General features: G+C 51.7%; 1 protein-coding gene across 14 annotated transcripts in view; it reads left to right on the top strand.

Annotated features, from left to right (window-relative positions):
• MICAL3 (microtubule associated monooxygenase, calponin and LIM domain containing 3) overlaps nucleotides 1–18,771 on the top strand; it is a 112,349-nt gene that overhangs the window by 28,102 nt on the left and 65,476 nt on the right. For 12 of the 14 annotated variants that reach the window (XM_032269595.1, XM_032269590.1, XM_032269600.1 and 9 more), the window contains 4 exons: nucleotides 479–586; nucleotides 1,323–1,509; nucleotides 7,521–7,609; nucleotides 8,522–8,609. In XM_032269595.1, the coding sequence (XP_032125486.1) occupies nucleotides 479–586; nucleotides 1,323–1,509; nucleotides 7,521–7,609; nucleotides 8,522–8,609 (472 nt within the window). The remainder of the gene's footprint in view (nucleotides 1–478; nucleotides 587–1,322; nucleotides 1,510–7,520; nucleotides 7,610–8,521; nucleotides 8,610–18,771) is intronic. The other 2 variants (XM_032269603.1, XM_032269602.1) reach the window with 1 other exon arrangement.

The following is an 18,771-nucleotide window of genomic DNA, read 5'->3' as shown; positions in this document are numbered from 1 at the left end:
AGGAGCAAGAGGGGTTCCTTCTGATGGAGGAGGTGGCCTCCTGGACCGTGGAAGGCGGGGTCAGCCTGGGCACCACTGCGTGCATGGGAGCACCCCTTGAGCTCTGTGAACGTAGCCAGGCTTAGCAGGACCCAGGTCCTGCCTGCCCTTCTATGTGCACGTTCGCCCTGCCTCTGCCGCCCTTCCCTGGAACTGTGCATTCCACAGAGATGGGAGAGAACAAGCTCTCGCTGAGGAAGACGCTTTCCCTGCACCCGTCCTGCCTGTGCTGGTACCCTGTGTGGACACTGACGCCATGTTTTTCTTACCACCAGTTTCCCTGCTTGTGAGCACTGTGTTGGCATGGTTTGCTGCTTCACCCTGTATTCAAATTGCACTTCTCAAAGATTTTTCTTTTTCCTGTGTCTTCTTAATTTATGTATTTTTTTTCCTTCTCATGTCCCTTCATTTATGTCATTTTGTAATCTTCAACCAATAGAAGTATATAAAGATGTACACGGGCGGAGTGAGCTCATTGGCTGAGCAGATAGCCAATCAGCTTCAAAGGAAAGAGCAGCCCAAAGCCCTTCTAGACAAGAAGGAACTGGTAAGAGACGCCTCCAGGCACTGTCTGGCTGGACCCAGCACAGCCGTGAGAAACACCTGTGTGTTTGAGTCGCTTATAACTTGTGCAGCCCGTATATGCCATGCGGTGATTGCTTTTGAGATTGTCTGGATTTTGATAACCGACTTTCTAAGACTGCAATAGTTGTGTGAAAAAGTGGTCACTCTAGAGTCTGGGGGACCCTCATATATTCATTAAGAACCACGCCAACACTGAATAGATACCGATACAGTTATCCTCGAAACAGAACTCTGCCAGCGTTTCCCTTTGAGCTGGGGACCCTCAGGCCCCTCCTGCCTTCTTCCATGTGTGTCTTTTCCATCATGCCCCTCCCAACTTTTCTAAACCCTCTCTCTCCATTGCTCCTTCTCTAAGACTCTTTCTCAGAGATATTTCCCAGCCCTGCCAGGCTGTGTCATAGCATTCCTCAGGTCTGGTGTGAAGCTCTGTTGGTGCTGGCTCCCTCGTCAGTGGCAGGCTGGCTTGGGCTCTAGCGGTGGCGCTAAGTGTGGTCTGCCAGCGTGGAGGCATTGAGTGTGGCGGTGCCATCGCTCTGCGGCAGAGACGAGAGCACAGTTGACCGTAGCCAGTTAGCAGTGTGTCTCAAAGCAGACCACTTAGTGCCGGCTTCGCTCTCACCAGGGCTGTGCGCCTCTAGGGGGGCCTGCGCGGCACTCCCTGAGGTGCTCCTCTTCCTCCCGCCCACCGCATCCTGCAGGGCTCCATGAAGAAGGAGTTCCCGCAGAACCTGGGAGGCAGCGACACGTGCTACTTCTGCCAGAAGCGGGTCTACGTGATGGAGAGGCTGAGTGCCGAGGGCAAGTTCTTCCATCGGAGCTGCTTCAAGTGCGAGTACTGCGCCACCACCCTGCGCCTCTCAGCCTACGCCTACGACATCGAGGACGGTGAGATGCCTCGTGCCCCCGGCCCCACTGAGAAACTGTGCTTGGACATTGTTTCCCTTTGAGCTGGGGGCCTTCGGGCCCCTTCCTGCCTTATTCCATGTGTGTCTTTTCCACCATGCCTCTCCCAACCTTCTCGCCCCTCTTCCTCCATCGCTCTTCCTCTAAGACGCTTATAAGTATTTCCCAGCATCACCAGGCTGATGAGAATGGCGCACATTTACCTCAGTCAGCACCCCAACCTCACCGACACTTACTTGCTTTCTGACCTCAGGGTGGGAACTTGAGATAAAAGGAACACAATAGAGATAGGGTTTTTATCTTTACAGAGGGGACTTGCAAGTCCATAGAAGTCACATTTTTTGCCTTAGGTGGATGATGACAGCAAGTTGGAGCTGGGTCCTAGGCCCCTGGGTTCTCAGACATTTGCTCTTGGAGGTGACTGCAAGGTGCCCCGTGTTAACACCTTCCTGGTTCTGTCTAATCTCTGTCTGGTGAATTGAGAACCGTTGCGCAGGGCCTGAGTCTAATTTACTGTGGTGGTCAAGGCCTGGTCTTTTGCAAAATGTGCTGGTTTTTACAGTGAAAAGATCTTGATGAGATAAACAATAGAGAATTATGCACACGATGATAGAGCCATCATGATGGGCAGAGGCAGGCTGGCCGCCATCTGACGACCCTGATTGATGACTCCCATCTTATTCCTATTCCTGTAGGATGCTGGAGGGGCTTCATGGGAGGTAGTCTTATAGATTCCAGAGTAATGAGGGGCCTAGAGTAATAGGAGAGGCAGTAATCTTTTTTTTTTTTTTTTTTTGAGAGACGGAGTTTCTCTCTTGTCACCCAGACTGGAGTGCACTGGCACGATCTTGGCTCACTGTAACCTCCACCTCCCGGGTTCGAGCGATTCTCCTGCCTCACCCTCCCGAGTAGCTGGGATTATAGGGGCCCACCCCAATGCCCAGCTAATTTTTGTATTTTTAGTAGAGATGGGGTTTCACCATGTTGGCCAGCCTGGTCTCGAACTCCTCAGCCTCCTGAAGTGCTAGGATTACAGGCGTGAGCCACTGCACCCAGCTGAGAGGCAGTAATCTTTATAAGGTAACATAAAGTCCCTGACATTGATAGAAGATTGCTTGTCTATGAGATTATAAAGTGACGTCGTATAGGAGAGGGATGCCATGCTATTATGACCTAGTCACTTTGGCTGTCCTGAGAGTGAACGAACAGGCACTTCTGTCACAAGGAGCCCAGAGAGGTGAGCTGAGAAAGGCTGTCATGGTGCCTGGGCCTCCTACTATGGTGCCTAGGTAAAAAGCACTCCTGAGTGGGGAAGAACAGAAGAATTAGGACGCTGTTTAGATAAGGCAGCCAGATTGTTAGCTGTCAAGTCTTCTGTTCTGCTTCTCCCACACACCTGCTCTCTGGTTAACACCTTTGATCTCAAGGATGGGGCCTGGCAGAGGGAGCCCACCCAGCCTCGCTCAGCCGCCCCGGTGCTCAGGGTATTCTAGTTAGCCTCTCACCGTGGGGTCTTCCCCGAAAGAAGATGCCACAAGGTGCAGCTGATTGATCTAGGGGTACTTTTGCCCCTGGATGGGTGTGCATCTTTGCTGCATTCTGTGGAGGATGCAGAAGGATGATGGGTGCCTCCAAGAGCTCCCTTTCCTGTGGGGATGAGACCATAAAGAGTAGCAGGCAGCACGAGTGTGTGCAGTGAAAGACCCGGCTACACAGCCTAGGCTGTCGCTTCGTAGAAGCACAGGGGAGGAGGAAATCCTCCCCTGTTCAAGAGCGGCTTGGAATGACCTCCCCGACCCTTGGCTACACTTGCAGAGAGAAGGGTATGGTGGCTGAGTAAAGGGCAGAGGTGCAAGTAGGAGCTCGGATGGCAGTGACCATGAGGCCGGGGCAGGATGAGGCCAGGCTGGTTGAATGCCATATTTTTAATACTGGAGCAGAGAAACGGCCGTGCTAAACCAGCTCCCCAAATTTTAACCCAGAGAAAATTTTAATCAGCTTAGTCCCTCCACAGACCTCTCCCTCATCTGTCAGAGGACAGGTGGACTAGAGGCAGGAAGGAACTTTAGGGGCCTGTTCTTTATTCAGGTTGCCAAGTGACTCAGAAATCTAACTGAAGAGCCTCAGAAAACAAAGAATAAGCCGCGGGGGTTGTACATGAGAAAGTAACCCAGGCCTGTGCTGGGCCAACACATCACGCCCTTTGTCCTCACCACAACCCGATTAGGTAGCTCTTTATTTTATTCTATTTTTTCACTCCACCTTTAAAAAAAAAGAGGTAGCTCTTTATTACTGTAATTAGAAGTCAGGAAGCCGGGTTCAGAGAACTTAGATGTTGTTTGTCCAAACTGACACAACTAGTCATAGCCAGCTTGCACCAAATGACACCCGAGATTCATTCCAGGTCAGACATTCGGGGTAGTGACACCAGACCTGCTGCTGACTCCATAATAGAAAATTGAGAATCTTATTTGAAGATGTCTCTTTGTTTTACTTGGGGTGCTGTATGTTCTGTCTTCAGCTCTTTCTAGAGGATGCCGTCTGCTCAAACACAGAGCTGCTCTTTCCTTTTTTGCAGAGCACTAGCTCATTTGTGATCGCTGCCAGTTCCTAAGACAAGGACCCTAAATTAGACAGTGTCAGCCCTTCCCTGTCATCTTGAGAAGAGACACACACTACCTGCACAGGTGGTGTGTGCAGGATGGTCCTAGTCAGTGACGAGCCTGAGGTGGTCTCCATCCCTGCAGCAGCCCCCAAGCCAGCCACACCTTCCGCCTGGACTGCTGGCCTCGCTGCCTCTGTTACACCCCAGCCTGTCTCCACAGGGCAACCAGAGGGATTTTAAAAGGTGTGACTTGGATCTCACCAGTGTCCTAGCCACTGCTGTGCAGAGAGCACGCAGCCTTGTCCCAGGCAGAGAGGGCATTGTGCATCCACCCCAGCCTCTGCTGTCAGCTGCCCCCAGTGTGCTGTGCTTTTCTCTCCAGCGTCATTCCATCCCATACGCGTGATGAAGCCACTGCTCCCTTAGGACATGGCTCTGTTGTGTCCTCTCCTGGAGTGTACCCCCAGGTCTCCACAGAGTGAGCTGCCTGTGGCCACCGTCTCCATGCAGCGCTCCTCAGAGAGGGGTCTGGCCCTTTGGATAGAGGGCAGCTGCCCAGGCACTGCTGTGCCCATGTGGTTCTGCATGCAGGGCTCTCGCTGTCTCATCTTACCCATGCGTCTCTGGAGAACCTGTCTGCTTGCCTGGGGGGCTGTCAGTGCTCAGATCAGCAGCTGTCATACTGTGGCACTCAGGCCTGGGGCGAACGAATGAACTAACAAGCGGCCTGTTTGACCTTCAGTCCCCCTGTGGCCATCCGTTTTCTCCATTTCCCTTTTCCAGTCACACTTATATTCAATTATCAGGATTCCTTAATTGGGACCATTGAGTATCAGTCACTTGACTGAATTACCCGCAAGTCATAGCTAATTTTTAACCATTAACATAGCGTAGCTGGGTTTGCCACTGAGGCGAGCGTGGCAGTGTCATGGTAGTGCAGGCTCTGGTGCCAACGTCCTGGGCTGCCTCCGCCTCTGCGGCTCACCGACTGTGGGATGCACCGGGCAGGTCCCTCGGCCTTCTGTGCCTCACTGCGAAAGAGGGGGGTACTGATGGCACCTGCCTCACATGCTCATCTGGGGACTAAATGAGTTGATAGATGGAAAGCAGTTAATATAGTGCCTGGCACTTGGTAAACGTTAACATTGAAATTCGCTTTAAAAAAAAAATTTTAAAAGCACAAAGTTCCATCATGTTGAGTTTGGGAAGGGGTATAGGGCGATGTGTACACATGACTTGGGCATGTCATTGCGTAGCTCTCCCTACGAGGCGGGAGCTGTGTTCACCTCCATGGGAGGAGCCATCTTCCAGAAGACTGGCAGGTTCACACAGCTGCTCAGCAGTTGAGACAGCACATAGTTAGCTGATCTCAGGAACTGAGGTCACACTCAGTTAGCACTCATACTCCTCGCATCATCTGTACTGCCTTCCTAGAGAAAACAGCTCGCTGGAACTTTTTTGTTAGGCTTGGAAAACTTGTTTTTGAAATGTAAACCTCTTTTCTTTATTGGTTTAGGATACCAGAGCAGGGTTCAAGGAGGATTCAGTTGAGTTCAATTGAGTAATAGTTTAAGATCTTGCAGAAACAAGCAAATTCATGTAGAAAAAAGTAGAAGAAAAAAATAAAAGCCGTGATAACATTTTAGTTTTCGGATACTGTCATAAACAAAGCTCTTGGTGACAAGTAATAGGATCACTACGCAGATTACAGCTGAAGCTTCGCTTTACAGCCTCCATCCAGATAGCTGTCTGCAGGGAAGGGCTGCCCCTTCCCTCCCCCTCACCATCCAGCGAGCCTGCCTTTAGCCCCATGCCAGTCCGCAGAGCACCCTGTTCTGGGCAGGGTGGAGGGAGTGGGTGCCCAGTGGCCTGGGTCATGCGTTACTGGTGGTGGAAGCTCAGGCCACTTGGTTGCCAGCCTCTGTCAGAGTCACATGGAGGAGAGCGGGGCGTTTCTTAAAGAATGAGATACAAAACAGACCAAAGCAAGTAGCGCGTGATCCAAGCACTCACACATTTTCTCTCACGCCAACTATTGGGGGCCAAAGTTTACAAAAGCTGAGTGGCTTATTCACATGGGGAAAAGCAGCTGTGAAGCGACAAGCAGCATCCCATGGCTGCACTCCCCTGCCGGAGAAGCAAGCATGAGACTGGCCGTCGTGTTCCCACTGTAGCATCTCTGCATCCTGGCCAAGCGGCAGCAGCCAGTGGCACATTCTATGTAAGAACATATACTAGGCATTATGAAAATCATATAAAAGCTATGTCCTTTTAATAGAGTTTCTCAGCATTGAATGGGGAGTGCAGGTAAAACTAAAGGCAGTTTCTCTGAAGGTAAAGAAGAAGGATATCATCAGATCATCAGGGAAAGGGAAGAATGCCACCTTACCTTCATTCGCTTTGACTTTTAGGTCCTCTTATTGTAGGTTTGAGATCAGGAAAGCTCATTTGTCTAAGGAGCGCACTCTACAAATGAGGAAAATGAAATGAGATGACTTCTGTTTCAACAGCTTCTATAGTAGGGTCTATCACTTGAGATTCAAAAGTCTTACCTCTTTTAAGTGAGAGTAAGAAGAGTCAGAAAAAATGACTCTGAAGCTAATTCCAGTACCAGAGTCATGGGAAAAGCCAAGCTCAGTGTTGTTCAGATTGTTCTGACCACACCCGCAGCGGGGAATACACGTTGCATTAAGACCCAGACACAGCTGAAAGTCCCAAGAAATACTGTTTTATTCTCATCATGCCACAGCACACTCTGGCTTCTGTTCTGTTCTGCTCTGTTCCATCCTACTCATAGTCCACTGCAGAATTTTTTGATGTGTAATGTCCTTTCCTGCTCTTCCTCACCCTCTGAGGGGTCACAGCCTGCCGTTGGCCCCGCGCCGGCTGGTGGAGGAGCGGTGAGGGGTAGGGTGCGGGAGGGGGAGCAGCAAAGGTAGGCCTGTCGGAGCCAGTGCCCAGCGATGCCCCACCCCGCAGCCTCCATGCCTCCACCCCACACTTGTATTCGTTCGTGGTTTCCCCAGCAATGCTGCTCGCAGCGTTTCATGTGACCACGTCTTTGTTCCTCACACACTGCCACTTTGTTTGCTGGCCCTGCCGCACAGGCCTCACATCTTTGCTCTGGGCACTGATTGGGTGATGGCTCAATGGCCTTCACATTCCCAAAGGAAAAGCCCCCCTCAGGCCAGGGGAGAGGAGGGCTGAATCAGAGTTTACCAGGAGGCACGGGCTTCTCTGGACAAGAAAGCTGGGCCCAGGGAAGGCTGGGTGGGTTGACGGCCTCTTGAGGCTGAAGGAGATGAAACGGAATGGCTGAGACCAGGGAGGCATGTTTGGGATCAGGACCTGGCTCATCGCTTGTGTCCCTGCCTCTTGCTGTTCACAGGTAAATTCTACTGTAAGCCACACTACTGCTATCGGCTCTCTGGCTACGCACAGAGGAAGAGACCAGCGGTGGCTCCCCTGTCTGGACAGGTAATGGTGAATATCCTGTAAGTGGGGGAGAAGCAGTGGGTGTTGTGGCAATGTGGCTGTGGGCCCGCAGCGGCCATCCTGCAAACGCCCTGCGGCCTTGCCTCTCTTGGGTACAGGGAGGGCCCGAGATGCTTTTGCAGTCTTGGGTGGGGAGGGAACCATCTTTTCATGGGTGATCTGAGGTTGCCTCACTAAGGTAAGGCCCCACTTGCCACCTGAGTCGGGCCCAGGAGGTGATGCAGCCCTCCGTCTCAGCTGCATAGATATTCGCCTTTGTCAACAACACATGCACATTTCTGAGAGAAGGACACTGTGCCACTGGGTGATGGCTACTCATGTTCCACATGATTAGAGCCCTCCTCCAGAAAGGCGGGGTGGGAGAGGAAACTGTCAGGATCCCTCTGCTCCTCGGTAGTGCCGCCCTCACTCCCCACACCCACAGGGTGCCCTGCCTGCGGGGCCTTCAGTTAACTCATGCTATGAGTTACTTGTCTGAGAACTTTTTCCTTTCTTATGCTCTTTTAAATGAGGGTGGCTTCTCCACCTAGCTTTGCCAGCGTGAACCCATTAGTCTCTTCAGCATGACTGCCACCTTGCCAGCACGCCTGCCTGTCAGTCCCCCGTGAGGGGCTTCTGTTGCCTGCAGAGGGACTTGCAGGAAGAGATGCAACTAGGTGGATCTAGACCTTGACTCCCAGTGACTCAAGAGGCTGAGGTGGGAGGCTCACTTGAGCCTAGGAGGTCGGGGCTGCAGTGAGCTGTGATGGCGCCACTGCACTCCAGCCTGGGTGACAGCAAGACCCTACCTCTTAAGAAAAAATTAAATGTAAAACCAGCCTGTCAGATTGTCGCTTCTGGGGATTTGGGTGCTTCAGTCAGAGTCACTCTTCTTTTTCTCATGGACTTTCATAGGAGGCCAAAGGATCCCTGCAGGATGGCCTCACCACAGACGCAACTGGACGGGCCAACGCAGTGGCCGGCTCGACTGAGAGAACCCCAGGTAGCCTCACTTCCTTGTTTGGCTGGGTGGCGCGTCACTCCCTCGGCCTCTGTGACAAGGCCAAGGGCATGAGCCAGCACCTCCAAAGCAACATTTCTTCAATCGGGCATCAAGTGGCCCAAAACCCTCTGGACTCCTTTTTCATGTGCCAGCTGCTTGCGTTCGGGGTCCCCTTTCTCTATGGCCTGTCGGAGGTGCTGGTGCAAATCGGAGGGGAGTTCCACTGGCAGGCTGTGGCCCAGTGAGGGGGCCGTCTGGTGGGCGGCAGAGCTGTGAGGCGCCATCTCTAGCCCCGTCCCGCACCATCTCACATCAGGGCAGCCCAGAGCCCATGTAGGTAGACAGGAGCTCGCAGGCACTGAGACAGGCTGCTCCCGTCACCACCCCTTGTGAGGCCAGGGCCTTCATGCACCTGTCTTCAGGCTCCTCTGGCAGCATGGAGCTGTGTCGATTAAGCCCTGGGGTCTGGCTTTGTATTTCCCTGTGTTTAAGATTCTGCGTCCTGTTCCCTGTCGCCGCTCTCCCATCTGCTCTACAGCATGATGGGGCATGCCCTGCCCTGACCCCTTGGCCACTGGGCTTCTCATGAGGCCCCAGCGCTAATCCATCCCACTTTCACAACCACTCCTGGTGTTGGGAAGTGAACACCGCCATCTCTACCTCTAAAAACACATTTATTCTGCTCATAGCATGGCAGGACTTGCAGGGTTTGTGGGTACAAGGCCTGTTGGGAAGAATTATGTAGGTTTTTTCCCTAAAATGGCCTCTCTTAGCTCCATGCAAAACTTGCCTGTGAGATGCATCCACAGCTCCACAAATTGCCGGGTGTTCTGAATGCCTCAAATGCAGCTCCAGTTGGCTCACGGCGCAGGGTCACTGTGGTGAAAGGAGGTCAGCAGGGCTGTGTTTATGCCTGTCACACTTAACTCTTGTTCAAAACACATGTATCTCAAGCAGCTGTGTTCAAAACTCAGAAAAACTGAAGATGGTTAGCCAATGCCAGAAACCATGGAGAAGGACTTGGTAATAGAATTTCCATGGTGGGACAAGAGAATTATCCATTTGGCCTTCAGTGAGAGGCTCCCAGAGTTGCATCCTTTCCCTTCCTTGAGAGCTGGTTCATGCAGGCCTTGTGGTCCTCATCCTGGGAGAGGGAAAATGCCCAGAGGCTGGGCAGTGCACCCTGGGAGCAAGGAGCTGGAGGCTGAGACCCAGCAAGCCCCAGGCAAGCGAGTTGAACTCAGCTCCTGCTACTGCACGTGCCCTTATTATAATCTGAGCAAGGTTTTTAAGTGTCCTGTAGGTGGGACCAACATTTTATAGCCATGTTTCAACCATTAATGACTTAAACCTTCTACAACCTTGAAGATCTTTATAATCCGTCTTTCTCATGAAGTACCAAGAGCCCTTTGCAGCTGACACTCGAAGCGTGGACAGAATCACTGGCAGAGAAAAATAACCCCAGGTGTCTGGCCTTATGCTACAGAACGCATGTTGGGTTGGGGAGAGTGCCACTTTATCAGTCTGGGCCCTATTCCAGCAGAGATGGATTTTCTGAGGAACCCAGCTACCAAGTAGAACATCTCAAGGAAATTAAACTGCATTTGGGTTTGAAGTACAGAACATTCTTTAAAAAGAATTAAACATAATGAAGTTTAGGTTATTCCTCAATGAAGCCAAGTTTGCCGACTTTCCCATCTGGTTCAGGTTGCCATTCTTGCCATCTAATTGAAAGTATAATGGGTTTCAGGTTTTTAGGAGTTCTAAAGAATTAAGGGTTCCATAGAGAAAAAGAAGAATGTTCTACATAGTGAGGAGACAGAATAAGAAAGGAGAGTCGGCAGTGCGGTGAAAGAGCAAAACCACCGAGAAAGAGTCAGCCCTGAGGACGTCTCTGTCCCTGTGGTTCTTGATTCTGAGCAGGCGGTGACTTGCTTGGTATAGCATAGGAGTTCAAAATGTGTTGTCCCAAAGGAATCGGAGTGTGGACCCTTTCGGTGAATGACGGGCACTGTCCCCCAGCTTGGGTGGCAGAGGCCAGCAAGCTCAGGGCCGAGGGGCTTAGCCTGCGGCCGCTCAACATCTAGAGCATGCTTCAGGCACCTTGCCTCCCTGTGAGCTCGCTCTGCTGCCAGCCTTGGTAGAAAGGGAACAGGATGATGGGTGGTGTTTTATGGTTGGCATGAAATAGATACCTACTTTGATAGAGATTTCCTTCTTTCAGTATGAAAGTGAAGCTTTGATGACTTAACTAGATTTCCTTTTGAAAAGCTTCAGAAAAGCTCGGGTGTTTCAGGGTCCCAGAATGAATGTTGTAGAGAGCAGTCATTAGCCCAGGCCCATGGTAGCCGCCTCCACTGTCACTCGACCAGAAGAGGCGATGATGAAGGCGCTTGACTCCTGTGTGTGACTCGGCCTTCCCCCGAGACCTGCTTCCCCAGGAGGCAGGGCTGGTGGAGCTGTGACTGGGCAGTGTTTCACCCGGCAGTGCTTTCCCTCTGCGCCTCCTCTTTATTTGTGGCATTTCTCTTCTCCCTTATGTTCTTTTCCTCCTTGTGCCAAAATTCTTGTTGTTGCCAAAACAAAAACAGAAAACCACACCCATACCTAATTACAACCCACAGTTCAAAGGACCCACTCTAGGTCTGCTGTAAAGTGTCACCTTTCTCTGGTAACCAAATCTGTGCCTGCTGCCTCATTTAGTGTTTGGGGGCATTGTTTACAGTATTTTTGTTTGTAATGTGCTTTTAATCTAGAAATGTTCTTCCTTATTCTTAAATCTATAAATGCTCTGTTTCCAAGCTTTTACTTAAAACTACATATTAGTGGTCCTGGCACAGATTTTCTCACCCTGGCCTCGTGCTACCCACCATGACTAGACAAAGCTTGAACAGCAATAGGCAGAGGAAGGAAAACCCCACATGGGATTACTTTCCCCTTGGACATGAGAAGTTCAGCTGCAGGCATCTTGAATTCGTTTTTGTCCAGAGGGACCCTCTTTTTATCCGATACGGTAGATGACCAAAAATGAAGCAGGGAGGCCGAAGGCACAGCCGGAAGGGAACAGAAGAGCTTTTTCCCAGGACTGTCATCACCTGGTTCATTGGCAGGGCCGGCCGCAGAGATGGGAGGGGAGAAACACGCTAGCTTCCTGTCCTCTTACGGAAGCGACGATCTGAAGTCACAAGTGGCAGTTGCCTGCCCCCTGTCCCCAGACACTCCGTGTCTGGTAACCATGAGGTTCCATAGTTCGGATCCTGAATGGGCCATTAGGAAGTGCAGGCCTTTGCCACACGAGCTGGAAGGTAGCCAGACAGTATCATTTCATTCAACTCTGGGGTTCCCACCTGACGGGGGAGTTAGGAAGTCCTGCCGCTTCCAAAGTCCTCTTCCCTTCCAGGCATTTGTGGAAAACCTTTTAGCAGAGCAAGAGAATTCTGCAGTCCAGCTTACCTCACACCTTACCCCAAGAGCCACAGTGGACGGTGGTGTGAGAATGTTTATATATAGGTACACATTTATATGTATATAGATCTAATTGCACATATACGGGTAGATATTTATATATTGCACCATAAATTATAGTAATAATAATTGTGAAGCTGTTTCTAAAGCTTCTTGTTCCTGGTTCTGAGAACCACAGGAGCCTCATACTGGGGAGCTATGCCCCTGGTCAGGGCTTTGAGGGTGCACAGCAGCCTAAGAGCAGCACGCCTATAGGGAAATGAGCGGGTGGGTATCTCAGAAAATGAGCAGCACACACCCCCAAGAAATGACCTTAAAAGCAAACATGGAAAGCAGGGGGCTGCTGCTGGCAGGGCACCACGGAGAGCCGGGCACCCACCTCACCTGTCTTGTGTCTGGCTTGCACGCTGGCTCCCCTGAGGTGGCTGTTTGAGCTCACTCCTGTCTTCTGGTGGTTAGTGCATCTTCAGCTCTTTCCTGCAGGACACTGGAACATTCTTAGGCTGTCCCAAAAGGGGTTCCACCATAGCCTTGAAGTCCTGAGCAGGTCATAAGGGGTTTACTTTTCCCCTGAGCCATTCAGTTGGGGTGCAGGTGGGAGGGGCGGGCAGCCAGCCGGCTTCCCAGCGGTGGTACGAGAGCCCAGCAGGAGAGGATTAGCTGTGCCAAGGAACTCGCTGCCTGTCTGCTGCCCACTTGCCCTCAGCCTTTATTTTTGCCCTTGTTTTTAACCTGTGTTGTTGTGAGTTCTTGGTGTGTTTCTTTGTGAGTTTTTATTTAATTGTGTAACTCTGTTTTTTCTGTTTACTGTGAAACCAAGGTGTCATGCTTTTAATTTTTTTTTTTAATCAAATGTTACATTCTTATTTAAGAGAATAAATTCCAAACAATCTTCGGGTTTCTGAGTTGTTCTTTTCCTTCCCTTTCTCTTGACCAGACGGTGGGACAGGGGGAAAGTCAGGCAGGTCTCGGGAGTGGGCTTGAGGCTGCGGTGGCTCAGGACCCCCACTCCTGTCAGCAGAGGTGCAAAGTGGGGAAATAGGTTTTTATACCTGACGCAGGTCCTTAGCAGAGGACTCCTGTGTAGGGGCTGGAGTGGTGCAAGAAGTTTTGCTTTGCGGCAGCTGCGAGTGAAGAAGAGCAAGAAAGATGCCACCTGTGCCTAGGGGCCTCAGGTGTGGTAGGCCAGCGGGAGGGCCCGCGGGCTGTGTGGACGGAGGGGTAGAAATGCCACACACAGCCTGGTGAACCATAGGGACGTGGAGCCAAGCACCTTCTTCCTGCCTCTGGCAGGGAGCCGGGGCCAGGGTGTGTCTCCTCCACCAGGAGTGCCCGCAGGCGCAGCAGCCTTGCTCCTGTTGAGGTTCAAAGTTCTTGCCCTTTCCTCCTTGAGCTGATTTTTCTCTCATGCTGTCTTTGGTGTGACCTGGACACTGAGCCGGGATATCTGATTCTGTTTGGCCGTTCTCCAGCCTGGGGGGACTAACCTGTATTAACGTCCCCTTCTCACACATGCCGCTGCTCACCTTAGCAGCCATGGCACTGCTCCCACATTTTGCCAGCTGCAGTGGGCACAGGCCTAGCTTCAGGCTGAATTGGCCCAAGAAAGGACACTGTGTTGTGGTGGGCAAACCGCTCACTCCTAAGTCTGCACCCGCCGGGCCCTAGGCACTTGGCTGTTCTCACATGAAAGAGGCCTCGCTGGCCTCCATACCCCCAAAGCAGCTCTCTTGGACGGGGAAGAGGTCTTGGCTTCCCCGTAGATCAGAGCAGCAGGAACCTGGTGTCTCCTTGGCATTCTCGACAACCATAGTCCACGTCAGGGAAGGCCTCACCCACCCCGTAGCTCACAGATCTGCCATGACACCATCATTTTCCTCAGAGCCTTGCTGTTCTGAGGGTCTGGGTGGTGTCTCCTGGCCTGTTCATGTCCTTCCCTCCCTTCAGCCCCCCAGGTCTGTAGCCTCTTGCCCCGCTTTCTCTGAAAAAAGTCAGTCAGTATCCTGGTGCCTGCAGAAGGGAGAGAAGGAATTGGAATGTGGGGGGCGCAATGAATGACAATAAATTGGTGAAGAGTCAGTAATAAGGATGGATATGTACATGTGCATAATTTTCAAATCTTAGCCCCTGGCTGCCGTTGCCTTCCCATCCCCCAACAGTAAAGGGGAAGGGAGCACTGCCACTTAGAGCGATGCACCGAAGCCTCCAGCAGGAAGGTGGGGGCACCCAGCATGACTTTCTGCTGCCCATTGGGAACACCCTGGAAAATTCCCTTTGAATCTCAGTTTCCTTCTGAAACTTCTTGAAATCTGTTCTCTTTTCTCATAAATTCCCTGTCAGTTTCCCTGATCAACTCACTGCCTAAGAGGGATGCCATGGCACCGACATAGAAAGAGAGCAGGCTGTGAAAATGGGTCACTCTCTATTTTCATGCTGAAAAATAGGGTAGGATGATGCCATATAGGACCTAGGTCCCACAGGTGCCCCCCAAGAGATACAGGTAGAAAAATGCCCATATGGGGCTCTGAAAGGCAGCAGCCAGGCGGAGATTTCAGGAAGAGCCCTTCTGAATTCCAGCCCCTTTCACGAAGCCCTGAAACCTCCTTGAGACTCAAAAACCAGCCCTTATCTTGCAGCTCACCCAGCCAAGCACCTCGCAAGTGCCAGCAAGTAGATTAGTCATCATGAAACAAGGGGCAGTGAGGCCCATTGGCGCTCCTGCCCAGGACAGTTCATGGCACTGCTGGGCACCTCTCACCAACACCCGGAATTCTCCGCACCCTGTTGGCTGCCAGCACCTCTTTCTTTACAATTGCTCCTTGTCTCCTCACTGCTTACCTTGGCGGGAGGGGGTGGCAGCCTTGTGCGCAGAAACACCTTTCATCACCCTCGAGGGGACGCAGCCTCCAGGCGAATGGGACTCTCCATCAATTACTTCCGGGTTCTGCCAGGCATGTGACACCAGCTCCCTTTTACTTCCTGTGGGTCAACTTCCACGTCGCTTTGCGAAAGCAGATTATGAACACTTTCTGAATATTTTGAGGGCACTTTAATGGGTCTCCAAGAAGGACGTTGGGCAAGAGGTTGAATGACTGCCAGCATCCTCACCCTAACTCAGGCTAGCTAAGCCCAACCTTGTCACTGAGGTGCTTTTCCTCGCAGCAATGAGAAGGGTGCTGTGCACAGGCAGAATGTGCCCAAAATGGGAAGAAGGCACATGCCCTTCAGAAGGCCCTTGTTGGCATGAAAGGGGAATTCTGGAGCACTCTTCCACAGTCAGGGAGTCTAGGGCCCCAGCTCTGCGTTGCTGCAGACACTTGGGGCCATGCTGGGACAGCTCCTAGAAAAATCCTTACAGACCTTCTCTTGGCCTCCCTTGTTTTCTTTACCTCTGTTTCTTTCTGTACTTACCCAGCTCACATTTATCACGTGAGACTGCCCGGGTGTGACTGTTAAGTGACTGATTTCCCTGTTCTGCGTTCTGTAACACATTAGAGTTATTGCTACTTGATCTCTGTTATTTCATGTCAGTGCAGCCTGATTTCTTTTACGTCCTTGCTTAGAACTCTTGGTCTTCAGTAACTGTTTTACACTGAGTAGTCCCTTTCCCCAGAGGAACCCAAAGCGTGTCGGCCCAGTGCCTCCTGCCTCGCTGGGATTCTGGAGCCTTCTGCAGGGTTGAGTTGTCCCTTCACCTGCATCTCAGCGTTTCCCCGCCTCAGCCAGTGCCAATTCCCCAGGAAAGATGAACCAACAGAAGGGGATGGGCCCTGAGTTTTCTGGTGGCAGGCACTCCTTAGTTAATGTAGAATTAATTCCTGAAGAGCAACACCAGGCAAGGTCCCAGGGGCACCAGGACTCAGGGTTTTCCTGGGTCTTGGTTTTCCTCAACAAAAACCTGGCAAAACCAAAGCTGTTTTCCTGGCAGAGGCCTAAATAAGCATGTTTTCATGCTGTTCTCCTGTTCTTCCAAGGCTAATGAAGCTGGGAACAATGTGTAAGAGAGCTCCAGAGAGGGGAGTACTCTTGGCGCTTGGTAGCTGCTCAGAGCTCAAACCTGAAAACTAAAAAGCGTGACTGGGCCGACTCTGCCCACACCTGAGGGAGAAGAGCTTGTCTCTAAGAAGCCGAGCCGCAGGGACACGCTCCCCCACCTTTTGGGCAGCAGGGCTGGTTTCGTGGAAGCGTTTTTCACAGAGCTGGGTGGGCGATGGTTTCAGGATGAAGGTTCATCTGCCTCAGATCATCAGGCACTAGTCAGGTTCTCATAAGGAGCATGCCGCGTACACCCCTCACATATTCACTTCGCAGTGGGTGCCCCTCCGGGAGACTCTCCACTGATTGGCAGGGGGCAGATCTCAGGCAGCAGTGCTTGCCAGCCAGCCACTCACCTCCGGCTCCCGACCGGCCAGGGGTCTGTGACCCATCCCGGGCCACGACGCAGGGGGTAGGGATTCCTGCCAGAGTAGTTTTCGTGGGCAAAGTGCAACCTGCTAACCAAGGAAGAGTTGGTATCGATTAACAGGATTACAGCAGCATATTTATTTATTGTTGTCCCATTCCCCAGAACCAAGAATCTTAAAAAGGCCGGGTTACAGTGAGACCAGCTATCAAATGCCTTTCTTACCATTTTCCTACCGAGAGACTAGGTCAGTAGGTTCTTCTAAAAGTAAATGTTTTCTTAGTGAAAATGTCGCCACGTGATGCAGGGGAAAAAAAGTAAATGTTTTCTTCTAGAGTTTCATCTACTGTGAATTACCCTGAACCAGCCGCCGCCTTCCTTTTGGCCAGCTCGGCTTTCTTGGGGCATCGGCACTAGTAGAGGCACAGGAACGCTGTGGTGGAGGGTGCAGGGAAGGGGGCTGTAGGGTCTCAGAGAAGCCGGAGGCTCTGGGGGCTGAGTGAGGAGCATGAAGGGCCGTAGGAGGTAAGAGCCAGTCAGCTCTGGCTTGCTATGTGGCCGAGAGCCGGCAGCCATCCTTCTTGCTGCTGAAAAGACCATGCCAGCGGCTTGTCTGTGTTTGCAGCCAGGAAAGCCCTCTTCTCTGCCGAAATATTTTCCCCAAATAAAAATAGACAGTAGGGCCAGGCGCAGTGGCTCACGCCTGTAATTCCAGCACTTTGGGAGGCCGAGGTGGGCAGATCAGGAGATTGAAACCATCCTGGCCAATATGGTAAAACCCTGTCTCTACTAAAAATACAAAAATCAGCTGGGCTTGGTGGCGGGTGCCTGTAATCCCAGCTACTCAGGAGCCTGAGGCAGGAGAATCACTTGAATCTGGGAGGTGGAGGCTGCAGTGAGCCGAGATCATGCCACTGCACTCCAGCCTGGCAACAGAGAGACTCCATCTCAAAGAAAAAGTAAAACTTGCAGTGCACTCACTCCTGTTTTTCCCACTTGTGACTGATGTTGGTTAGTTTGCCTTGGGGGCCCTCGCCGTGCTCACTCACAGAAGGCAATGCAGGGAGACACACGGCGGCGGCAGCAGTCGCTGACACGCGTCACGTGCTGTGCGCAGGCGCTGAGCGCACGCTTCCTGTAACTGATCTTGGGGCCTCACAGCAGCCATAATGGAGGCCCCGTGCTGCACGTGGGGAGGCAGGCACACAGGAGTTAGGCAGGCTTGGCCAAGGCCACGTAACCAGTAAACTCAGAGTTGGGTAGAGGCTGTGCAGAGGACATGGGAGCTGCCCTTCACAACTCCCTGCAGTCTGGGCTCAGCAGCCTGGCCAGGGCAAGAGCGCTATGCGTAGAGGCCCTGGAAAAGCCAGTGGGTTTCCATTTCATTTCCTGGGAAATACAGGTCTCCCAATTTATTTGACAACCATCCCAGAGTTGGGAATGTGCCTTTGGAAAGACAGCAGATTAAGTAAAGGCAAAGGATTTCATCACTTGCAAGGTGGGAAGTCATCAAAAGAAATTGAGGAGGAGAATGACAGCCATCAGACTGTAATTAGTGTGAAATGGACTTTCTCTTCATTTTCTCCATAGCATCCCTCATTTCGTTCTCTCAAATCAAGCCTGAAGTTTGCTTCCTCCCTCCGTCCGCCCTGCCAGTGATATGGAGGATTGCGGAACGTGTTTCGGGGATGTTTGTTCTTCGGGTTGCAGTGTCACTGCTTCTAGCTTGTAGATCTGCTGGCTTTTCCTCTGCTACCTCATTTTAGAAGTCTCAAAGGCCTGAGTGATGGTTGAGCTGACATTTCCATTGTCTCACGGCCTTGCAGCTGCCATTCACAGCCCTCATAAGACGTTGCCTGCATGGGCCTGTGTGGGGTTTGAGATAGGAGAGGAAGGAATGATTTTATACCTCTTTTTGTGCTGATGGTTTGAGTCAAATCCCCGCGACAGGAGAAAAATAGGGGATTTTTTTTCTCATCTCCTCGGGTTTGGGCCACTCTACTGAATTCACACGTAAAGCAAATGACTCTTAGGTCTTTGGGCTAAGTGTGCATGTCACTCCAGGTGGGAAGTCTGCTGGTTGTGCCTGCTGGCTGCAATGTGGCTTAGCACAGAGAGGCTCTCAGGAAGCCTCCTGAGCACGTGTGGCCGGCCTGACCTGGCCTGGGCAAGGCATGCTGTGCCAGGGGCCCTCAGACCTCTCAGATTGGGTGTTTCTGGAAAATAGGGAAAAAGAAGAGTTGAGAACACAGAGCCAAGGTAGATGTGTTTTTCCGTGTCACGTTGTCAAGTCAG

This window comes from Sapajus apella, unplaced genomic scaffold (genome assembly GCF_009761245.1).
Source record: "Sapajus apella isolate SASKATOON/1434 unplaced genomic scaffold, GSC_monkey_1.0 scaffold195, whole genome shotgun sequence".
NCBI classification, from domain to species: Eukaryota; Metazoa; Chordata; class Mammalia; order Primates; family Cebidae; genus Sapajus; species Sapajus apella.
The sequence above is the reverse complement of the archived record's forward strand: the minus strand, read 5'-3'. Positions and strand labels throughout refer to the sequence as shown.